General features: G+C 43.1%; 4 protein-coding genes across 13 annotated transcripts in view; 2 read left to right on the top strand and 2 right to left on the bottom strand.

Moving 5' to 3' along the window:
- The window catches only part of LOC110978930 (protein downstream neighbor of Son-like), a 58,753-nt gene that overhangs the window by 25,338 nt on the left and 12,116 nt on the right, over positions 1–21,299 (bottom strand). For 5 of the 8 annotated variants that reach the window (XR_015427800.1, XR_015427801.1, XM_087146294.1 and 2 more), the window contains exon 1: positions 10,941–11,160. The exons of 2 other annotated variants lie outside the window; for them this stretch is intronic. Coding sequence is in view for 2 of the 6 variants with exons in the window: in XM_087146294.1 (XP_087002420.1) it covers positions 10,941–11,010 (70 nt within the window). In the remaining 4 variants the exon portion in view is untranslated. Of the gene's footprint in view, positions 1–10,936; positions 11,161–21,299 lie in introns of those variants that run through there. One more of the 8 variants, XM_087146301.1, reaches the window with a different exon arrangement.
- On the top strand, positions 298–4,669 carry LOC110978934 (monocarboxylate transporter 3-like). The gene is made up of 4 exons (XM_022234286.2): positions 298–982; positions 1,134–1,277; positions 1,747–2,925; positions 3,406–4,669. Exons 1-4 carry the CDS (start codon positions 751–753, stop codon positions 3,678–3,680), a joined length of 1,830 nt encoding a protein of 609 aa, XP_022089978.2. The 5' UTR covers positions 298–750; the 3' UTR covers positions 3,681–4,669.
- LOC110978838 (uncharacterized) lies at positions 5,321–10,554 on the top strand. The gene is made up of 4 exons (XM_022234125.2): positions 5,321–5,904; positions 6,048–6,191; positions 6,821–8,230; positions 8,538–10,554. The coding sequence occupies exons 1-4, from the start codon at positions 5,655–5,657 to the stop codon at positions 8,804–8,806; spliced, it is 2,073 nt and encodes a 690-aa protein (XP_022089817.2). The 5' UTR covers positions 5,321–5,654; the 3' UTR covers positions 8,807–10,554.
- Positions 12,803–18,930, bottom strand: LOC147796718 (putative monocarboxylate transporter 5). Of its 3 annotated transcripts, XM_087146305.1 has the most exons (5): positions 18,488–18,629; positions 17,498–17,575; positions 16,839–16,982; positions 15,208–16,374; positions 12,803–14,904 (listed from the first exon to the last, which is right to left on the bottom strand). In XM_087146305.1, the coding sequence occupies exons 3-5, from the start codon at positions 16,930–16,932 to the stop codon at positions 14,579–14,581; spliced, it is 1,587 nt and encodes a 528-aa protein (XP_087002431.1). In that variant the 5' UTR covers positions 16,933–16,982; positions 17,498–17,575; positions 18,488–18,629; the 3' UTR covers positions 12,803–14,578. The 3 variants fall into 3 exon arrangements, with proteins under 3 accessions (XP_087002431.1, XP_087002429.1, XP_087002430.1); XM_087146303.1 differs by lacking the exon at positions 17,498–17,575 and having other exon boundaries at positions 18,488–18,930; XM_087146304.1 differs by having other exon boundaries at positions 17,498–18,630.

The raw sequence follows: 21,299 nt of genomic DNA, 5'->3' as shown, positions 1-21,299 counted from the left end.
TAAGACTGGAGTGCTTGCCACAAAAGATAGCGATCAAAGTGACAGCAAGATGGCAGGTCTATCCGAGGCATGTTTTACAAATCTATTTTTACGCTTCTTGATGCAATAATATCCGTCCTCATTCCCATCAAGCGACCGACACAGTATTGCAAGACGGACCCAGCATGCCACTCTGTTACTACACTAATTCACTTTGACTAGCTCTGGAAGTCATGCACACGGACGTATATATTGAAATCTGGACTCGCAATACCCTTAATCAGCTTATAGAGATCAATGAATCCACTCCCGGCCATTTTACCGAGCCGAATATAAAGCTTAAGTTCCTGGCAATGCCCGGCTTTGTTCTTCCTGACGTCAACCATGAAGCCAACCCACGCATTTGTATTCCGCTCAGTAAAATGGCCGCTGGTTGGGAAACGCGTTGCAAGTCTAGTTTTTTTTATACGTCCGTGGTCATGCACTGAAGTTTCGTAAGTATTGCACCACCGCGGTACAGCTATACGAGACGTGTACACAAAAGCCAAATCCCCACCATGCAAGACTCAAGAGATTTGACCTCAGTCTGTTACTATGTCTGACCTTTGAGCGCCATACAAAGGTCTGACAAAGTAATATTTTTTCACGGGACGGAATATGTCCTCACAATGAAATACTAGAGTAACGATTGCACGAACGCGGAAACCCCAAAGTGGCAGTTTGAACCGCGCCGTGAATGACTGTTGTGTGAAAATAACTGAGACACTGAACATGGACGGCCGAGGGGCAAGAAAGACTATGAAGCGAGCCGATCCACCAGAGCCCCCGGACGGCGGCTGGGCCTGGGTGGTACTAGCCGGTGCGTTCTTATCACAAGCTCTCACGTACGGATACTACGGAGCTGTGGCCGTCTACGTCCCTGTGTGGATAGATTTCTTCGACAGTTCAGCGACAGAATCGAGTTTGATTGTTTCCCTGTCGTCGTTCTTCATGGGTTTTTTAAGTACGTATATCTGATGATGACTGGATTTAACTAAGGGCACCTTCTTATTTGACTTTTTAAATGCCCTCGTCTAATATCAGATGCACAGCATTTGGATATTTTTAGAAACTTTGAAAACCTCATAATGTATTTTTTTCTCATCGAATGCTAGGTGTGATTGCTGGTGTCTTGATAACTCGATTTAGTGTCAGATCTGTCTGGGTGATTGGGGGCGTGCTGGCCTCACTGGGGCTTCTGATATCAGCTCTGGCCACCGGTACAATTTACCTGACATTAAGCATGAGTTTGATAACAGGTGAGAACCGTTATTCGTTACATCTGCAACCATTACATTGGTCGTATATAAATTGCAAAACAGACTGTGTATGTAAAAGCGCAGCTCCACTTCAGAAAAGGAAACCCTGTCGCCGGGCTGCCTCATGTCCAGGAAGAACACAAGTAACACCCTAAACCATTTATCACCGTAGTTCTTGTCTAATGGAAGGTCCGGTCATTTCTTTCGGTCAGCATTATGACACAATGGTAACTAGAAAGAAAACAAAGCCCAACAGTCCAGCATCAACAAATCTCCTTTTCTTTTACATCATGTGCTAAATTCGCCTCCTGAAGGAGTTAATTGCTAGTACCTGAAACTAATTCAGCCAAATAACATGAATAAACATTCACTAATTTCAGTCATAGGTCTGTCATATTTCATTGATTCGGTAATTTTCAGGACAGGCATACTTTAAATCGAGGTATTATGCTTTTTTCTCTGTCAACAGCTCTGGGATTCAGTATGTGCGCAAACTGTAGTTTGGTGGCCTTAACCATTTATTTCAAAAAGCGCCGTACTGTCGCGGTTGGCTTAGCTTCATCTGGCTTTGCAGCAGGTCAGGTAGCCCTGACTCCTCTGCTAGACTACTTGATAGACCAATATGGATGGAGAGGGTCCATGGTCATCACAGCAGGCATTCTGTTGCATGCTACTGCTTGTGGAGCCCTCGTACGTCCACTATCGTCCAAGGCAGGCAAACGGACATTGAAGTTGCAGGTGGATTCTGAAACAAAATCGGCAAACGAAGAGACAACAAATATCGGCGGGATGTCTCAACAGGTGAACGAGGAGGGAGATGGTTTTGTTGAGGCACAGTTGAGAACTACTGAGGATTTTGCAGAGACAGACAGCAGAGATTTATCAAATGACGATGTAGGCAGAGTAAGTTTTGACGACAAGGAGATCTTGTGGCAGAAAAATGACTATAACAACAAAAAGATCACACCGAAACCCAAACCGTCGGTTGGTGTCGCAGACGTTTCCGCCAAGGCGGACGACGCAACTCATGATCCCTATTTCCTTGAAGATTCAAGGGGAACTGTCTCTCCAAAGACCAACGGTGAGATATCAACTACATTACAGACTGACTCAAGCCCACTTTCTGTTAGCCGTTGGAGACTGGGCCTGTCCAAGTTCCGGACCTTCATGTTGGAGAGGTACGGCCTTTCAGGTTTGTTCCGAAACCGTAATTTCGTCTTGACCATTCCCGTCGTCATAGCGCACGGCTGCGGTTGGGCCTCCGTTGTGTTTCATCTCGACGCCCGTGCCGAGTCCGTGGATCTGCAGTCCTCCGAAGGAGCGACACTACTAACTCTCATGGGAGTAGGAGCCTTCATTGGCTCAGTAAGTCACGGATGGTTCATCGATAAAGGCTACATCTCGCCAGTCATCGCCTACATCTTAGCCATCCTCGGCAACACTGTGACCTCCTTTATATTACCTCCTCTCGTCACCTTTGGTCCCTTGGCAGCAACTTGTGTTTTCTTTGGGTTTTCAACCGGTGTGGCAGAGCCATTGATCTTTGCAATTCTACGGGTTCTTGTTCAACCGTCAGAGGTGGCTGGGGCGACCAGTATCCTTCTTGTGTGCTGGGGTACCGGAGAAATAATAGGAGCTACTATAGCAGGTATGGCATTTATTACCTCGAGCTGTCACTCGATGGCAAAATTACCGATTCACCATGAAGTGACAATATCATTCATGGTAACTTGCGAGCGTGCAGTATGCTCGGAATGTTTCGGGTAAGCATGCCAGATTTCACAAGACTGGTGTTTTGGGCAGTTCTTCTCTTGAAAATGTAGCGCCCTCTACTGGCAGTGCTATGTCGCCTGCGCGGTGCATACACAGTCCAAAACTGTAAAACCAGTCTTGGGGCAAGACTACAACTGTCCACTATACGTAACTTCATGGTGCAACCGACAAAATTAACTGTTCACGTTATTTGAAATTCAGCCCCTCCCCCCAAGTGTAATTAATGCTGTGCATATGGGTCTAATTTAATGGTTCACTTTTGCTGGTGTCCTGGGCAAAGAGTAAATAATTGCAAATAAAAAGCGAAGATGACATGGATGACAGACGTAGTGAAACAATTCTTTTCTTTCGAAAGGTTGGATTTACGACAACCTGGCAAGCTACAACAATGCATACTTTGTGTCGGGATCTGTATATACCCTCGCTGCAACCCTAGCTGCTGTGATCTACTGCTTAGAAAAAAGAAAGTCGAAAGGACAGAAGGGGGAAGCGGACAAGGCGACTATTGAGGCACAGCGTGCACCTCAAAACCCTGGCAAGAAATCCGGGGATCGCCTTGATGAGAACCTTGAGGATGGTGTAGTGAATCCAGTGTACTCAGGTGACGGCAACAACGAGACTGAATGTTGACATGTCCCTTCTGAGAACAGTGTAAGAGGGCAAGGCCAGAGATTGAGCCAGGAAGACAACGATGAGTCTTCCTTTTAATCCAAATGGATCAAATCAAGAGTTTAAGTGGGGAATACGGAACTGGTTAGGGAGTTAGTTGTTTGGCCTATTGCTTGTGTATGTTCCTGTTTAATCAGTGTCTAGCGACGAGAAGACTGCGTTCAATTCCCAAAAATGTACTGACGAGCTTGCATTGCACAGTTTAAATAGACAGATCTGATACAAGCTTCACGTGTTAAACCTGCGGGAAGTCAAGCCCCTCCCCAAGAAAGAAACCACGTGGTTGTTCCTGTGGACTATTTTCAACAGTCGGTTGTATTGCGCGTATTCAAGCTCGTTTAACGGACACACTACCATTCCAATAGCTTGAAAAGGTTGAATAGAGGTTCCCTGGGAATGCATTATGACAAACTGTAATTTGAATATTGGTTTACCCCTAATTTACGACCAATAGTACATTTCGAAATCTAAGCCCTAACCCCACCTATCCACCCACCACTTAACACTGCAAGGCAGCCAGCAACTCCTGATACTGTTTGTCAGGGTCAGTTATTAGTTTGAAATAGCTTTTGTTTACCTTCAGGGGCTGACAATTCGACAGTGATTGATTGTCAGCAGCAGCAAGACTCACTAAACAAAGAGGAATCAGGTTTCTAAGCACTTGAATGAGGCCTCCATGAATTGGCGGATTACTCAGGATTGATATGGTCTCTGAGTAATTGCAAGATTGAATGTATTATTACACAGGTTCAAATATTAAAGTGGATCGAATGAGTACTGCATGTAACCTCAGCCGTATCGGCTGTATGTCTTTTTATTAATAAAAACTTTACAAAAAGCTGTAATTCCACTGTCGGTCCAGCGGCCGACTTGCTGGCGCCCTTCGCAGTCACTTGTAAATATGTAGACATAAAGAGCTTAGGTATGAACAGAATTTGCTTTGTCAAACACTTCTGGTGTATGAACTTGTCGACTCTATACCAATTCCATCCTGGTCCTGCAATTCAGGAAATAACAACACTTAAATGCTGTTTTGTGTTTGTATTCTAGACCCACGGAAAGCAAGCATTTGTATAAAAAGTTGTACATGAAGAGCGCCAGCTTCAGATTTTGGAAACAGAATGGCTGTTCACTATGCACATAGTGTGCGGCTTTTGTATACCAACTGTCCACGTGCACTGACGCAAACACCTGCCAGTTTGTTTCCAAAAATGCCTAACACTCATTATCACAACTTTCTCCATACACTGCTCCGATACATATCTACATGTATATAGGCTGAATTAAGCATCGTACGATGTATTTGGTATGACTGAAAATAAACCTCTACAAGAATGTCACAAAATAGCTTAGTTCTGAAACAAATCCTTTAAAAATAGGGTCCTGGACGATTAGTATGATGCAATAGAGAGATAATCCATGGAATTTGAATACCACAAACTTAAGGTAGTCAGTGGCGTGATACCAGCTGCACAGGGTATGCGCCTACAGGCAGGCAATCCTGAAGAGAGCGCTTGCCATAAAAGAGCAATTAAGGTGACTTTATCAAACAACAGTGACATAGGAAGTTTATCTGAAATGGCTTGGGTTGAAATTCTATATCCATCCTCATCTCTACCTCGATAACAGACATTGCTGGACAGACTGATGCCAACTTGAACGACTATTTTTTACCCCCTTTCAGCTCAGGAAGTCATGCATTGAAGTTTTATTACACTGAACTGTACCATCACCATACACCTAGCTGAACGCATTACACATAGGCCAAATCCACCCCAACAGCTTTGAACGGTTTGTACTCTGTGGGCGCAGTACAAAGGTCTAACGTGCACGGATGTGCATTCTTCCATAGCACAGTATATTTTACCCACGTGCACAGCTGAAGCACAAACGCACACCCCAACAAAACTGCACCTTGGATAATTTTGCACAAATATGGCTGACACGCTCAACACGGACACTCGAGGGGCGAAAAATGCTACGAAGCGAGCCCAGCCACCAGAGCCCCCGGACGGCGGCTGGGCCTGGCTGGTACTTGTTGGAGCATTCTTGACACAAGCTCTCACGTACGGATACTACGGAGCTGTGGCCGTGTACGTCCCTGTGTGGATAGATTTCTTCGACAGTTCTGCGACAGAGTCGAGTTTGATTGTTTCTCTGTCGTCGTTCTTCATTGGTTTTTTAAGTAAGTATCCGAATATGACTTGATTTAACTTGAACTTCATTTAACTTTTTGAGCACAACATGCGATGCCCCAATCGCTTTCTTTTAGATGCAGAGCATCAAGGAACTGAACTTGTGTTAATTTTCTCATTGAATGAATGCCAGGTGTGGTTGCTGGTATCTTGATAACCCGATTTAGTGTCAGATCTATCTGGATGATTGGGGGCGTGTTGGCTTCACTGGGGCTTCTGATATCAGCTCTGGCTACCGGTACACTCTTCCTGACGCTAAGCATGAGCTTGATAACAGGTAAGAACCGTTATCCGTAACATTTGGAAAGTACTTCCTATCTACTGATTGACATTTACGAATATTAAACCTGTAGATTACATGTGCAGCTAATAGAAACTAGGTTGTATTGGGCAACCGCGCCAGATGCTTGCACAAGTCCTTGTAAGGCTTCAGTGTACAAAAGGTCATGTGACATGTCAAGATCATACTAAAAATGGGGAAAAAAGGAAGGGAATGATACAGATTATCGGCTATACATAGAAAATAGACTGCATAGCTCTGAGTTCAGAAACAGGTGACCTTGAAGGCTGCCCAATTGTACATCGTCCAGAATGGATATAAGTGGCAACCTACATCATTTATCTTACAGTTCTTTTGTGTATTGGAAAGCTCTGCTCATTAATCTATGTCAGCATTTTGACAGCCTTCTAACAAGAATAAAGCAAATTAAGCCTATTAACCCAGCGTCCATCTTTTTTGTTGACCATCAGCTTAAGTAGCCTGCTGAAGGTGTTACTAGTACATGCAATCGAATTGTCAAATTTACATGAAAAAAAATACTTGTTTTAATCACAGATCCATCATAAGTCATAAGGTTCAAGACAGGGCATACTTCAAATTGAATTATTTTTCCCCTCTGTCAACAGCTCTGGGTTTCAGTGTGTGTGTAAACTGTAGTCTAGTGGCTCTAGGCATGTACTTCAAGAAGCGTCGTACTGTTGCTTTTGGCATTGCTTCATCTGGCTTTGCAGGGGGTCAGATTATCCTGACTCCTCTGGTAGAATACCTGATAGACCAATATGGATGGAGAGGGTCCATGGTCATCATGGGGGGTATTTTATTTCATACCACTGCTTGTGGAGCCCTCGTACGTCCACTGTTATCCAAGGCAGGGAAACGGGCATCAAAGCTGCGGCTGGATTCTGAAACAAAGTCGGCCGACGAAAATATCACGAATATCGGCGGAAATTCTCAAAAGACAAACGAGGAGAGAGATATTATCGCTGAAGCCCAATTCAGAATCAGCGGTGATTACACAGATACAGTTTGCAGAAGATCGTCAAATGACGATTCGGCCAACTTTTGTTTGAACGACAAAGAGATTGTTTTGCGGAAACATGACTATGACGACAAAGATATCCAAACCATGACCGGTGTTGCTTCGGAAAAAGGCTCTGTGGTAAACACAGGCTCCTTTGAGAACCCTGAGACAAACGATGAGGAAGATGTTACTGTTGAGGCTCATTTGAGAACTAACGGTGATTTTGCAGAGGCCAGCACGGAATTGTCAAATAATGATTCAAGCGAAGTATTTTTCGATGGCACGGATATCTCGCGGCAGAAAAATTACGATAACAACAAAAAGATCACATCGAAACCCACACCGTCAGTTGGTGTTGAAGACGTCTCTGCTAAGGCGGACAATGCAACTCGTGATCCCTGTTTCCTGGAAGACTCAGGGGCAACTATCTCTCCGGAAACAATTCACAATCAGAAATCACCCACGTCACAGACTGACTCAAACCCGCCGTCTGTCAGCCGTTGCAGACTGTACCTGACCCGTTTCCGGACCTTTATGATGGAGAGTTACGGTCTTTCAAGCTTGTTCCGAAATCCCAGCTTTGTCTTGACCATTCCCATCGGCTTAGCGCACGGCAGTGGTTGGGCCTCCGTTGTGTATCACCTAGACGCCCATGCCGAGTCGGTCGGTTTGCAGTCCACCGAAGGAGCCACACTTCTGACTCTCATGGGAGTAGGAGCCTTTGTTGGTTCAATAAGTCACGGATGGTTCGTTGATAAAGGCTACATTCCTCCACTAATTGCCTTCATAATAGCACTCCTCGGCGACGCTGTGACCTGTTTTATCTTACTTCCTCTCGCCACTTTTGGTCCCATGGCAGCAATTTGTGTTCTATTCGGGTTTTCCAACGGTGTGGTAGAGCCATTGATATTTGTAGTTATTCAGGTTCTTGTGCAACCGAGTGAAGTGGCTGGAGCGACCAGTCTCCTCCTTGTGTGCTGGGGTATTGGCGAAGTACTTGGAGCTACTATCGCAGGTATAATAATAATTGCCTCTCAGTTGCTGCTTTTCGACAACAAAACTACAGATTAAAAATCAACTGTTTGCATGATGGTGGAATTCAACCCAAAGACAGTCATTATATTGCATATGGGTCTAATCTAATATTTTTGATCATGATTGTGTGATATCACATCGGTTTGAACCTTCTGCAGATAAAGGAGGGTGTCATTTGCAAAAGAACAATAAATAAAATAAAATGAAAATAAAACACATTTTCTTAAAATGAAAAAACAATAATAACAGCGCTAGTAAAACATTGCTCTCTTCTTTTCTTTCGAAAGGTTGGATTTACGACACCCTTGCAAGCTACAACATCGCATACGTCATGTCGGGATCTGTATTTACCCTGGCAGCAACCTTAGTTGCCATGATCTACTGCTTAGAAAAAAGAACGTCGAGAGGACAGAAGGGGGAAGCGGACGGGGCGAATATTGAGGCACAGCGTGCACCTCAAGACCCTAGCAAGAAATCTGGGGATCGCGTCAATGAGAACCAAGAGAATGGTGTAATGAATCCAGTGTTCTCAGGTGACAGCAACAACGATACTTAATGTCGACATGAACCTGGTGAGAACAAAGCAAAAAATTAAGAGCTCAAGATCAGAGATTGAGTCAGAAACACAGGAGTATTCCTGTTAATTCCAACGGATCAAATCAAAAGTGCATGATGCTGAATTGATTAAAAGTTGGTGGTTTGGTCTATTGCTCGTGTATGTTCCGGTTTCATCAAGAGATAGCCTCTAATACAGGAAGCAGGCTGCGTAAAATCCCCCAAGACACTGTATCGATGAGCTTGCATTGCGTACCATTTGGGCCTCGTAAATATGGATGAGCTGTCTTCGGACGCTCCGCCCACTTTTTGCCTTAACTTGGCAGGCGGCGGAGCCTGGGGTTCGCCATTTGAAAGTGCGTGCTTTTACATGTACTGTATATGCATGCTTGGTGTGAGCACGGGCCTTGCGAGAAGTAACCAGCAGCAGTTCAGTATTCCCACAGCACATGCCCACATTTGAGTGCCTCTGAGGCCTCATTCGGACTCGCGTGCCCAATCAGCGTGGCCCTACGCAGACTTGCGCGCGTGCTTTGTTTGCGAATGACCTTGCTTTTTTGAAATACCGAACTGGCACATTGTTGCTTGTCTTTGTTTCCACTTTGACCCTTGACCAAGTTGCTTACAGTTCATGCAGCGTTTTTTACTGTAATGGGGCGACGCAAAAATGCGTTATACTTATTTTGGATTACTATCTGGGCTTCTTCCGCCAATTAGCATTTTCGTTTAGTGTTGCCGTTAGTGTATTTTTCTAAGTGAATAATTTTAATTTGTCACAATATTGTAGATTCTCATGTAGGCCTACATTTTACGCAGCTGGTCATTTTCCAGCTGCTAATGCTGGGTGAGTTTGAATACATCTTTAGAATTTAGACCGTGTGTGTTATAAAATTTGTTATTAATTACAAATGATGGCTTTGTAAAACATGCCATTTCTCTTTTTACTAGTTTGTTTCAGCTGGGATTTTTTGTACTGGGAATTTTCGTTTGCCTGAGACTTTCTTCACACTGGAACTTCTCAGAGCTGGAGATTAATAAAGCCGAGTGAACATCAATTCGTAGTCTTCCTTACGAGAGGATAACATATCAACCTACGTGAGCTAGGGCCAACACACCGCGGACCGACCCATGCGCGCTGCTTCATTTCACAGAGAAAATAGATCTTATAGCTAAACATCTTAATATTGGCTCCGATTCGAAGTAATTTCTAGGGCATTTAAGGAACTATTAGCCTGGACCATACGCGAGGACAAAAATGGAAACATCACACTCTACTTCCAGTTATAATGCCTGTATGGTTTTTACACATGCTATATTCTGATCGCTAATGGCCTGTTTCTGCCATGCACACTTAGTTTAAAAAAATGTTTGATGACTTCTCATGAAGTCGTCTTTACATTTCGAAAATCGGCTAAGCACTTTCAGTAATAGTCTTTCATATCCACGTGAGGCAAAACAGGATTACTCTTACTGATGTAAACATTTATTTTGTCAAAGCACTACTAAAACGTGACGTTGACAACTCACAGGTCCAAGCAGTACTGCAGCGTTGTAAAAATTTCAGGGTCACGCAGTAAGAAGCATACACGTAGGCTTAATTAAAACTGTACAATAATTTTATTTCAAATAATCACTAGTCTCCATGAGTACGTTTGTGAGAACTCATTGGGTGCTGTTATTTACTGTGTACAATATTTATGGCTATCAGAGACATAAAGGCTAATCAATATCCCAACCAAACCAAATCCTGTACAAAGATTCGACATTGAGGGTTAGCAGTATAAACCCTTTTTACTCACGCGACCAAAAAACCTGTTGAATTTGAACAAAGAAAGCAAGCGTGTATGTAATTGCCCCCTGGACAATATCAAGTCAATTTTCAATCTATCCGATTTCTCTGTGCCTACCCCTACTGAGACCTGTGGGATTCGACGTCGGCCACGCGTTCGTGGGTGTGCAGCGGATCGCACAACAAACCCTACAGTTCTGGCCCATTGGGGTTACTCTGCATCAATAAGGAATGCCACATACTTCCCCAAAAGGTACTCATTCTTCAGCGTTTAGCGTGTTACGACAAAATAATACATATTACGTGAAATTCCATCGATAAAATACCACAAAAGGGAGGCACTTACCGGAAGGATTCCAGCTGCAAACGGGAATACATTTATACCTCAGAGCATCCACAAGTTTTGTTAGCCTCATGGAAAGATGGACGCATAATGCAGAATTCACAGCGCTGAGACGCAGGCTGGAGCGACTGTTACCCGCTTACCAACGAGAGAAGATAACTACAAGAATGGAATTTCAAGCATTCGAACAGATGCGGCAGTAGGCCTACTATATTGTTCTTCACAAATTGAATTCAGGCGCGTCGCTGAGCTTCATTCAAACGAGGGCTTCGTTGAAATGCAAATTAGGCCTACACGGCGCGTCAAAAGTTACTCACGTGGGTGGGAAGTGAACTAAAGGTGGCGCTATTCCCATGGCTTCGTTTGGGTTCCGATGTTTCCAAATATTCTGTTGGAAATGATACTATTTTAAACGCCAGTGCAACAGCCTGATATCCCTTTAGCAGAAATTTGAGCTGAAGATTTCTCAAATCGGGAGGCTAAATTTGCGAGCATAATGCTCAAACCATCTTGGGAAATGAAATCTTTCCAAGAATATAGAATTTCGCACCTCTTTCGTCAAAGAAAGTCATCCACACGAAAACGAAGACAGGCATACAGGCAAGAAAACCGCCCAGCGTAACCTGGAGAACGAAACCACCAGCAAGAACCCACCGTGCCCAGCCCGCCGACTCAGACAGTTCAGGCACTGAATTGCTGGTTTTGGTCTCTTTCCTTTTACAGTCCATCCTGGGTTGGATTTGCTGCCCAACTAAGTTTAGTCTCTACAACTCCTGTTGTGTTGTAGGCCTACTATTTTCAGCGGCGCGAATGCCATGGATTCACGTACGGGTACGGTATACAATCGCATGCTGTATGCCTACGTTGCAACATGGCTGCGCAATCTTGACTCTATCTGTAAAAGCCATTGCTGTTATCTTAGGTTTATCAAGTTACGATTCCATTTCTCCCACCAATTACTTGTCAATCACGATGCAGCTGTAAACGGCCATTACGCCATTATGTCGCAACAAATGCGCTCGTACTTTGTTTAAAATGCCATAGAGTAGCAACGTGTTTCACAGCAGATATGGATGCTAGACTTGATTTCAAGTCGGTAATTTGTTTGATGGGAACCTGGTCGGTGTTTGGCACATGGTAGGCCTTGAATGCATACCACAAACATGAAGGCAGCACGGCCAATGAGAATAACTATTGCATACAGGCAGGGACGACTGCTTCCCCTCGGCCCATATCCTCGCAAGCGCAAGGTCGTCACTGTATCGTACGTACGGTAAGACCAAGGAGAAATGATTGAAGGCACGCACAAGAAGAGACTGAAGCTACTCTAATATTTCTCCTAATGCAATGATCAAGTCTATGGTGAACTTAAAAGGACGTGTAATCGAATTAAATATCCCGTTACTACCCCAATCTGTAACTCAAGAAAATGCAAGCAACAACTGTAATGATGACAAAAACCATCCAGTGCCCCTCTGGAGAAGAATGCCCCCTTGCAACTTGAATGCTGGTCGAGTTAGACATTCAAGTAAAACCAAAGGTAATAGATCTCCACCCGAAGAGGAAGCACACCATGCTGATATGCGAACGCATAGAGAATATGAGTGGGCGCGACATCAAAAGCGGTGTTCATATACCTCAACCCCAGGATTAATTGGCCTGCGAGTTAACTCCACTTCATAAACACATTTAATGCATCATTAGATAGATACCTCCGTTCTAGTAGTGTGTAAAAGTAACTGCCGAGATCCGGTCACCAACGAAACCCTGACTGTCAATTCTTTCGGCGACAGCGCCCCCATGAAACTATACGACTTGTATAATCATAAAACATCAAAAGCATAGCTGCATTGTAAACAAGGACGTGTGAACAGTGTCTAATATACTTGTTATGCAAATTCACTCAATTCAGAAATAACCAGAGATGTAAAGTAGGTAAGTTCCTTGTCCATGCCTGATTTCCAGACCAAAGTGAAAGAACATTACAATAATATTACTTAATTCTTTTCTTTTCAAGACAAATCAAAGCAGAATTTGTATGTAGCATGATTTCCATGCTACTTTTACAGAAAAGAATGATCAGAACTTACTGAATAAAAGAAAGGTAAAAGAAAAGTATTTTACCAATAACAAGAAGCCACAAGAATACGCATATTTTTTACTCATAAAATTTCACTGAATAAAGCGTGATAGGACCAAGTCACTAAAATGACATTGGACTCTCAGATATTTCGGTAACACATTGACGAGCAAAAAAATTAGAAAAAAATTAGAATAATGTAATAGTAAATTACACTGTTACAAATCCAAAATTTAAACAAACAAAAGGATGGTTCAAAATTGAACTTGCGTTTCCGTTGAATAGTTTTGTCAAATACAAATCATGTACAAAAAGCGCCCTCTCTTGTTCACACGCATGGTTTCAACCAATCAGCAAGGAGGATTTGAGCCTATATACAGTTGTATGTCCATCAACTTTGCCTGGTGGGTTATTGGCCTTAACAGAAATACAAATGCGCAGTCTGAACCGATAACTTTATTCAATTGTTCTTCATATACCCCCAAAATTGTTCATTCGGCATACTGATCATCAGTTTATTTGATCTTGAGAATAGACCGCAGTTTACATTTTAAAGTCCACACAGATAAGGAAAAAAGAACTAAATTTCTTTGATAATATCTGCTATCACACACAAAACGAGATAAAATGAACGCCACGAATAAATTTCGACACAACAATATTTTTAAAAAGGAAGTAAATTATTACAGCACTAGTGTCTTGTTTGCAAAGTTAGGTTACTACTTTTGATTTGTCCTGATTTACATCACATCAAACGTACACTGTCTCCTTGAGTATAAAACATTTGGCAGTCGTCCAATGCTCTAGACCTGTATGACATCACGGAGAGGTGTCAGGCCTATACAATCACAGGAAAATTTCTTCAGTGAAATATACCCCACCGCGTGTCTTGAACATCACTTCGCACACTGACAATTTTTGCGCCAAACTCTCCGAGCCCATAAAACTCACCATTCGTGACGAATTATCGATACTACCAGCCAAAACTTTACCCCGCGAGAATTCAAGATAGATAGACTAAGCAAAATGAACAGGATTTTTAAAGCCCTGATCTTTTTAGTCAGTGCTTTGTTCATACACGATAAAGCGCCTTTCCCCACCATCAAACAAAATACGTTCTATTCTTACATTAAATGTATTATATAAACATATTTTGGGGGTTCTTAAAACAATCTGGCTCTTCATCAAAATAGCATAAGATTCAACATTACAGCAGGGCTTTTCAGAAGGAGTATCGCATTCCTTAACACTTTCATTTTCATTCAAAATAAAGGCTGTATCGTCAGAAAGTCCTATTGCCATGTGAATGTTTGGTATTTTACAACTGTTTTCCGTTGTCATGCGCACGTCTGCATTTGCTTCATGTCATGACAAGAATGACGATATATCATTTCCATGGGGCTCTTTTCCCAGTTATTCTTCATCGTACTTGTTTACTTAGGACAATCTTCTGAATTCTCCCTACTGTCTTACCAGTCAAGTCCACAACAAAGTCCTCCCCTTCAGGGGAAGCGTCACAATAGTAGCAAGACCGTCTCTTTGAGTTAAGCTCTTTCTTATTCTATTCACCAACTGTCACACGCCCATCCACTGCACAACCCTCGCACTTAGTCATCTCCAAATCAACCCCTTCCCTCATGAAAAACACCGGATTGACACTTCCCAAATCATCGAGCTTCGATCCCCCAAGCTCTGGATCGGACGGGTTTGAACCGGGCTGGACACGACCGTCTCTGCCATCGGAGATTTGGGCGGGAAAACCGTTGTGTCGCTGTTTCGCACGTTGGAGAAAATGGAGGATAAGCATCAATCCAGACCCAGCTGTCATTACTGATCCCGCAGTATAGAAAGAATAATCGTAGCTATCAAGAGCATCGTAAAACCAACCTGAAATTCAACGGAAGAAAAGGGGCAAAATATTTCCATAAACTTATACGACTTGTAAAACGATTGACACATCAAGTTTCTCATACCATCAATATCGAAAGTCTGATGTTAGGTCTCCTTATAGACCCACAGCCCTACGGTTTTCATACCTCCAAGTTGGTGCACAAGATTTTCATGCTAGTTCACCTCTAAAAGAGGAAGCATCCGTAGTCGAGTGTAAAAATGTATGTGCTTTTTCAGATAGACTAAGCACTGTATGATTTGCAATGAAGGTGCAGAGAACGATTCTTTCTTCTTTCTTACCGGCTAATGCTCCTCCTGATATTTCTCCAACACCAGTGGCCAGGAGGGAATACGCCATGGAGGTAGTGCCAAGCAATGACTTGACAACAAGTCGAGGCGTGGTGGCAATAACGACGGTTGCAGCACCATTGGATATGCCGTGAACCAGTGTTACGGCTACCAGTGCTTTGAAAGCGGTTACCAGTGGAGTAATGAATGTTGTCAGTGCACAGACAGTGAAGGCACAGACATAACAGATTTCAGGAGGGAGCCTTTTTCTGTCCAAGAGCAAGCCAGTGAGGAGCCTACCGATGAGGCTACCAGCGCCCATGAGAGTGACAAGCAAGGCGGCGTTGTCTGCTTCAATGCCGATAGACTCGGCCCGTGAAACCATGTGATAGATGGTAGAGGCCCAGCTGAAGCCGTGCGCCAAACTAACGGCTAACATGACCAAAAAGCTGGGATTGCGGAGGAGACGGGAGAGGTCAGAGGACTGTTTCTCTAAGGTCTGGCTCAGCATGGATGCAGAGCGAGGTTTGCGTTTGGGAAGAAAAGATTCTTGACGCCTCTTCCCTGGCATGCTCTGCAAGGCTGTTACTGCTACCGGTAACCAGACACCGTGGCTCATGGCTGACATATCTCCTTCCGGAGTCGATAACTGACTCCAAGAATCGCCGTCGACATACTGGATTCTGTCCTCATCCTCAAGTTCAACCTCTGATGTCATGGTAACGTCTGGCTCCTCCTCGAATATCGATCCTTCTCCTAGAGCCACACCACTTGGTGAGCCGCCTAAATCCTCTGCACCAAAAACGGAGAGGTTGAGAAATGACAGACCCCGATCAGTACCGACCCCTGTCGATTCACAGTTCTTGCCGCTTTTGTTTTCCGTCGTTTTATCCTCCAGTACGCAACCTCTGGATTTTTTAGATGACCTCTTCTGTTTCGGGGGTACCAGCGGCCGCATGAGGGCGCCAGCTGCGAGTGCATGTAATACCAGCGCAGAGCTTATCATCAGAGAACCCCTCCATCCGTGTTGGTCGATTAAGTACTGAAGGAAAGGTGGGAGAGCCAACTGACCTACGCTGGTTCCCGCTGTGGCCAAACCCATGGCTAAAGCCAGACGTTTCTTGAAGTACATTCCCAGTGCCATAAAGGAGGCATTTAAGACCATGCTCATGCCAAAAGCTACGGGGGCAAAGACAGGACATTCACTATATATAAAAAGGAGAAATATCATGTAAGACATGGCAATATTACAGACACATCGTTCTAACCACCACTGTAAATCATCACCATAACGAGTCTAGATTCACCACAGTAATTTTACTAGGCATAATTATGGAAAATGAACCATAAAAAATTCAATCATTTCGTGGAACCACTGAAAAAACAATAGTACCATGTATAATGAGACTGGTTACTCAATGGTATTTTGTTAATCAATTGACATGTGGAAAACGGACGCCATATTAAACGTGACAGTTGTATAGGTATCTTGCAATGTGCACATCGTAAATGACCTAAGTAATTTTCACTATATCTTATTGGTGCCATCTTCAATAATTTGCTGACCTTTAATTAGTAGCCAAAAGTTTGTCAATTTACGAAAAATGAAAAACAAAATCACCTCATTTGACCTTACAGCTTACCTGTAAAAAAACCGAGACTGAGGATAAGGAAAACTATACCAGTCGCTTGTGAGGAGATTAGGATACCAGCACCCATCAGCGTACCGCCCGCCATAGTTGTCGCCCGGGGTCCAAAGCGCTTACAAGTCGAACCGGCCACTGGACCTAAAAAATATCAAAGTAAACGGTTAGAACTGACAGTCAACACAGAAGAAAGTCTCAGCCCAAAACAAGGTTATGTGGGCCAAGGCGGCGATTTTAAGTAATTGGAGTGACTAAACTTTATTATACATGCATGGAAGTAACTAGGCATTCAGTGTCGGAAGGGCGGTGAAATAAGACTGAGACAGTACGGTTTGAAGTTTTAGGGGAAAAGTATCCTCAGTACGTTCCTCTCAAGTTCAAAATTCCCTGCATCGCTCCTTTTTGAAACAGTCCCCACTAAAAACTATTTTGTTTCCATCAAATAAACTAAAAAAATACAAAACTAACAATAAAATACCTGTAAATGTAAGTCGTTAATTAGGTTAATCGAACTTGAAAGATATATTCCACATGTTAGCATAAAGACAAAAATTAAAAGAAACAAAATAAAACCTGAATAAAAAAAAGGGCAGCAGGAGAAAAGAGAGCAAAATGGAATCAGTGTCTAATTTATTAGTTAGAATATTCTGTAATACCAGACGGCAGCTGAGACAGCGTTGCCACTCGCAATCTGTCAGTGAATTTCCGGCTGGCTTAAGAGTTTGCGCTTCCCGCTGTAGAAAAAGAACAAATGTCAAGTACATGCGCACTCCTTGCGTGATGTGTTTACATTAGACCAGTGGCCGTTGGGTGGCAGAGCAAGGGGGAGGTGAATTTGGAGGAAATTGAAGGGTCGGGTGAGGAAGATCTGTCACCAGCCCCGTACCCCTGTTCTGGCTTTCAACTTTTAAACCTGCTCTGTCGGCATGTTGCCAATGGTTTAACGTGGACATCAAGCTTTTATTATCCACAATACAGTTTTGTAAACACGAGTTTCAAATTATTTACGTTTCTTGATAATTCCATATAATATTTTAATTTCACACAAGCGTAGGGTCTGTACAGACCGTTATATGTACATATGGTAAAATGTTACGTAAGACTCTTGCAGGAATATATAGAGTAAATCGCATAGCATGAACAGCCAATTTTAAATGTACTCAGTGGAAACAAACAAATAAGACACCTGTTTGCACTCCAACACGTCACAGTCTGGTCATAACAATTGAAGGTTAATTCCAGATCAAAGGAAACATCTTTAGGATATAAACCAATGCACACTTACATCATTCATCGGACACTGTAAATCTACACAACCATAATAAGTGATTGTCCCTGAATCTTGGTCTCCGGTTCATTCACATAATCATTTCAACGTCTGTGGCTGCGTCCGAAAGCTGTGGCTGCGGCTGGATTTAACACGTGTGCTTATGGGAGCCACTGACTTGTGGCTGATGCTATTTCCCATAGGCGCTTGCGTTAATCTCAACCGCTGCCGCCTGGTTCGGATGCGGTTTCACAGCACAAGCAGTTGCAGCCATCCATACAAACAAAAATACCTCCTAAATCTGAAACATTGTGAATTTGACTTGTATAATGCCACACTTACATGTTACTATCCCGTAAGGAACATATGATGTACTTACTCATGAGTCCGACCATGAACGAGCAGAGCGAAATAACCAGACTGGTTTCCGCCGCACTTCCCTCAAAGACGTGTATCCACACGTAAACGTACACAGACATCGAAGAGAGAAAACCGACCACCATAAATGTAGCAACAAAGCCGCTGCCAAGAACCACCCATGCCCAGCCCGACTCGGGTGTTTCAGGCATGGACTCGCTGCCAGCGTTATCCTGTCTTTTACGACCCATTTTGATTAAGATTTTCCTCCCACTTAAGAAAGCTTCTTTTATTTCTAAACTTCAGTTATGAATGTTAATGTTTTGTTTGAATGAAGGAAGGATAAATTCATCTATTCGGCTACGACTCAACAGGTGGTATGGGGAAAATATCCGAAACTCACGCCGTGTTTATGCATTTGTCCTACTTCAGTTCCGGATTTTACCAGATCGACCGCTATCTCAATTGATTTATTTGGACAATAGACTGATGGGTGACACTGGAAAAGCTGTAGAGAGAAGTTTATTAGCTTGTTTGTTTATTTTCAGAAACCTTACGTTTGTACTTTGCTCTTAATTGTAAGTAAGTCATCGAACGGGAGATGCTAGACTTGATTTCAAGCCGGTTCATTGCGTCAGTCGCGTAAAGCCGTTCCTGCATTGCCATACAAAATCGTGTGGCGTATACATTGAAGAGTCGATATGTTCTTGATCGTTTCATCCTCGTTGGCCAAAGTATTATGACACAAGCGTGTACGTGTCAGTGTGACCCGTAGGTATAAAATAATACATGCATGAAACCGGCTTTTATGATACGCATATGGACAAAACTTGACATAAGGACGACTTGTTACCAAGGCTAAGCAGAGGTCGGTTCGCTCCTGTCCGTACCAGTTTCACTAGCTTACTTTTTATGTTTGCGGCTAACTTACTTGAACCAGCTGTTGTTGGTACACTGTATTACATTTTTCAGATTACACGGCTTATTGCTCGCCTTTCGCGTCACTGCCCAAAGTACCACTTATGACAACTTGACAGACTTCAGAACCAGTACTAGTGTCCATCAGACCAAATGTGACAAAATATTTTATCAACACTTACATTTACTGTGTGTATAGACGGCACGCATAATGGCTGCGGACAGTAGACTTGTTTTTGTCAACACTAGCTACACTAAGTGCAACTGCTTTATGATTTTATACTGATCAAACTTATACTGATTATCACTACTACTCTATCACGTCTGTTTTATACCGTGCTAGATGTTTGTCAAATATGTGAAGACGGTTCATAATTCACAGCAGACATTACTATGGCTACAGTGTATTAAACTGCCTCATGATTTGTAGACAAACTTACACCTGTTATTTCAAATAACAACCCAATCTGGATATTAGCAAATAATGTCTTATGTTTAACCTTATTCTTTGTGTAATTACAATAAGCAGAACTTATTTTAAAAGAATTATCGCTCGATAATTACATCCCTCCCAAAAGCTTTTGTAGTCGGTGTATCAAGACGCTGATGTTACAAAACACTTCATTGGTGCAAATAAACAAGTTGTTGGTGTTTTTGCCGAACGGGGGGCAAGCATTTTGTCCGTACAGCGTCTCGTGGCAGCCATTATAAAGCAATGTTAAAAACTAGAAACTTAGGCTAGATGCATAGCGATTCCCACAAAACATTACTGCATTAAGAAGAACAGAGCATATGGTAGTGAGTGACACACTCTGAAAAAACGCAGTAACGATAACAAACTTACAAACGATAACTCAAATGTTTTCTTAAATTACATGTACGATGCCAAACGATTTCAAAGCCACATTTGCATATACGACTTTAAATCGAGTTATAAGAATAGAATGCAATCAGTTTTTAACCTGCAACATTCACTGAGAGAACCAAGATGGTAAAAAGTGCTGTTTCAGTTTCGGTAACATCAAAATGCTCAACTTAAAACACTTACCAAACCAGCTGTGGCCAGTTTACTAGCTGCGCCTGGATTCAGAGTACGTTTACATGTACATGTACATGCGCACTGTACAGTGCACTAAGATGTGCACACTGCAGAACATGTTCACATAGGTCCTCAGAAGTGCAGAACAAAATGTCGGTTTTCGAGAAAGGCTAGATGTGATTTCATAGCTGCCGCGGTGACAAGCAGCATCCTGTCCATGCTTGCTTGCTTGCTCCCCAAGAAAAGTGGCAACAATATCAGGAGTGCGCGTCATTTCCCTAAGCATGCATTGAGCAAGGAGGAAAGCGCTTTCAAACACCTGTGCCATAAGCACAACCTCGTTCCCATTAGTAGGATCTTGCAGCGCTATGTTGGTTCCCACCTGGTGAAGGAACGTGCACGCAGTCCATGAGGTTGACGTTGCCGTATGCGTATTGCATAATGCAAACTGCAAACCGTCCCTCTATTTCCCTTCTGACTTTGTGGGGACCGGGTATGTATCAACGCTGAGCATGAACAGTGACCACGTTGTATGGAAAAAATCACAGGGTAGGGCCTACTGGCAACGTCTAAATTTAACAGTTATCTTCAATGCATAGGCCCTAATACAAAATTAAGCGTCTACATGGAGTTTAACAGACTATTTACAGAACCTGTCATAAGGACCGAACGCATATAGACAATTTCGGTGACCGTGAAAACGCCATACTGGTTATCTGCAATGGCCCCTGAAATGGCAGTTAGCATCGTGATAACTAACATAAAGAACCACTGTTGTGAGACAGTTACTCCATATAACCCAACACAATGCTCGCTGCCATTCAAGGGCGCCATCAGGAGTGTCCGGCGGAACGTTCTTAGATTCGTCTAAACTTAA

The sequence above is a fragment of the Acanthaster planci genome, linkage group LG15, assembly GCF_054643075.1.
Source record: "Acanthaster planci isolate LZ-2023a linkage group LG15, COTS_SCS, whole genome shotgun sequence".
Taxonomy (NCBI): Eukaryota; Metazoa; Echinodermata; class Asteroidea; order Valvatida; family Acanthasteridae; genus Acanthaster; species Acanthaster planci.
This window is presented reverse-complemented; position numbering and strand designations above follow the sequence as displayed.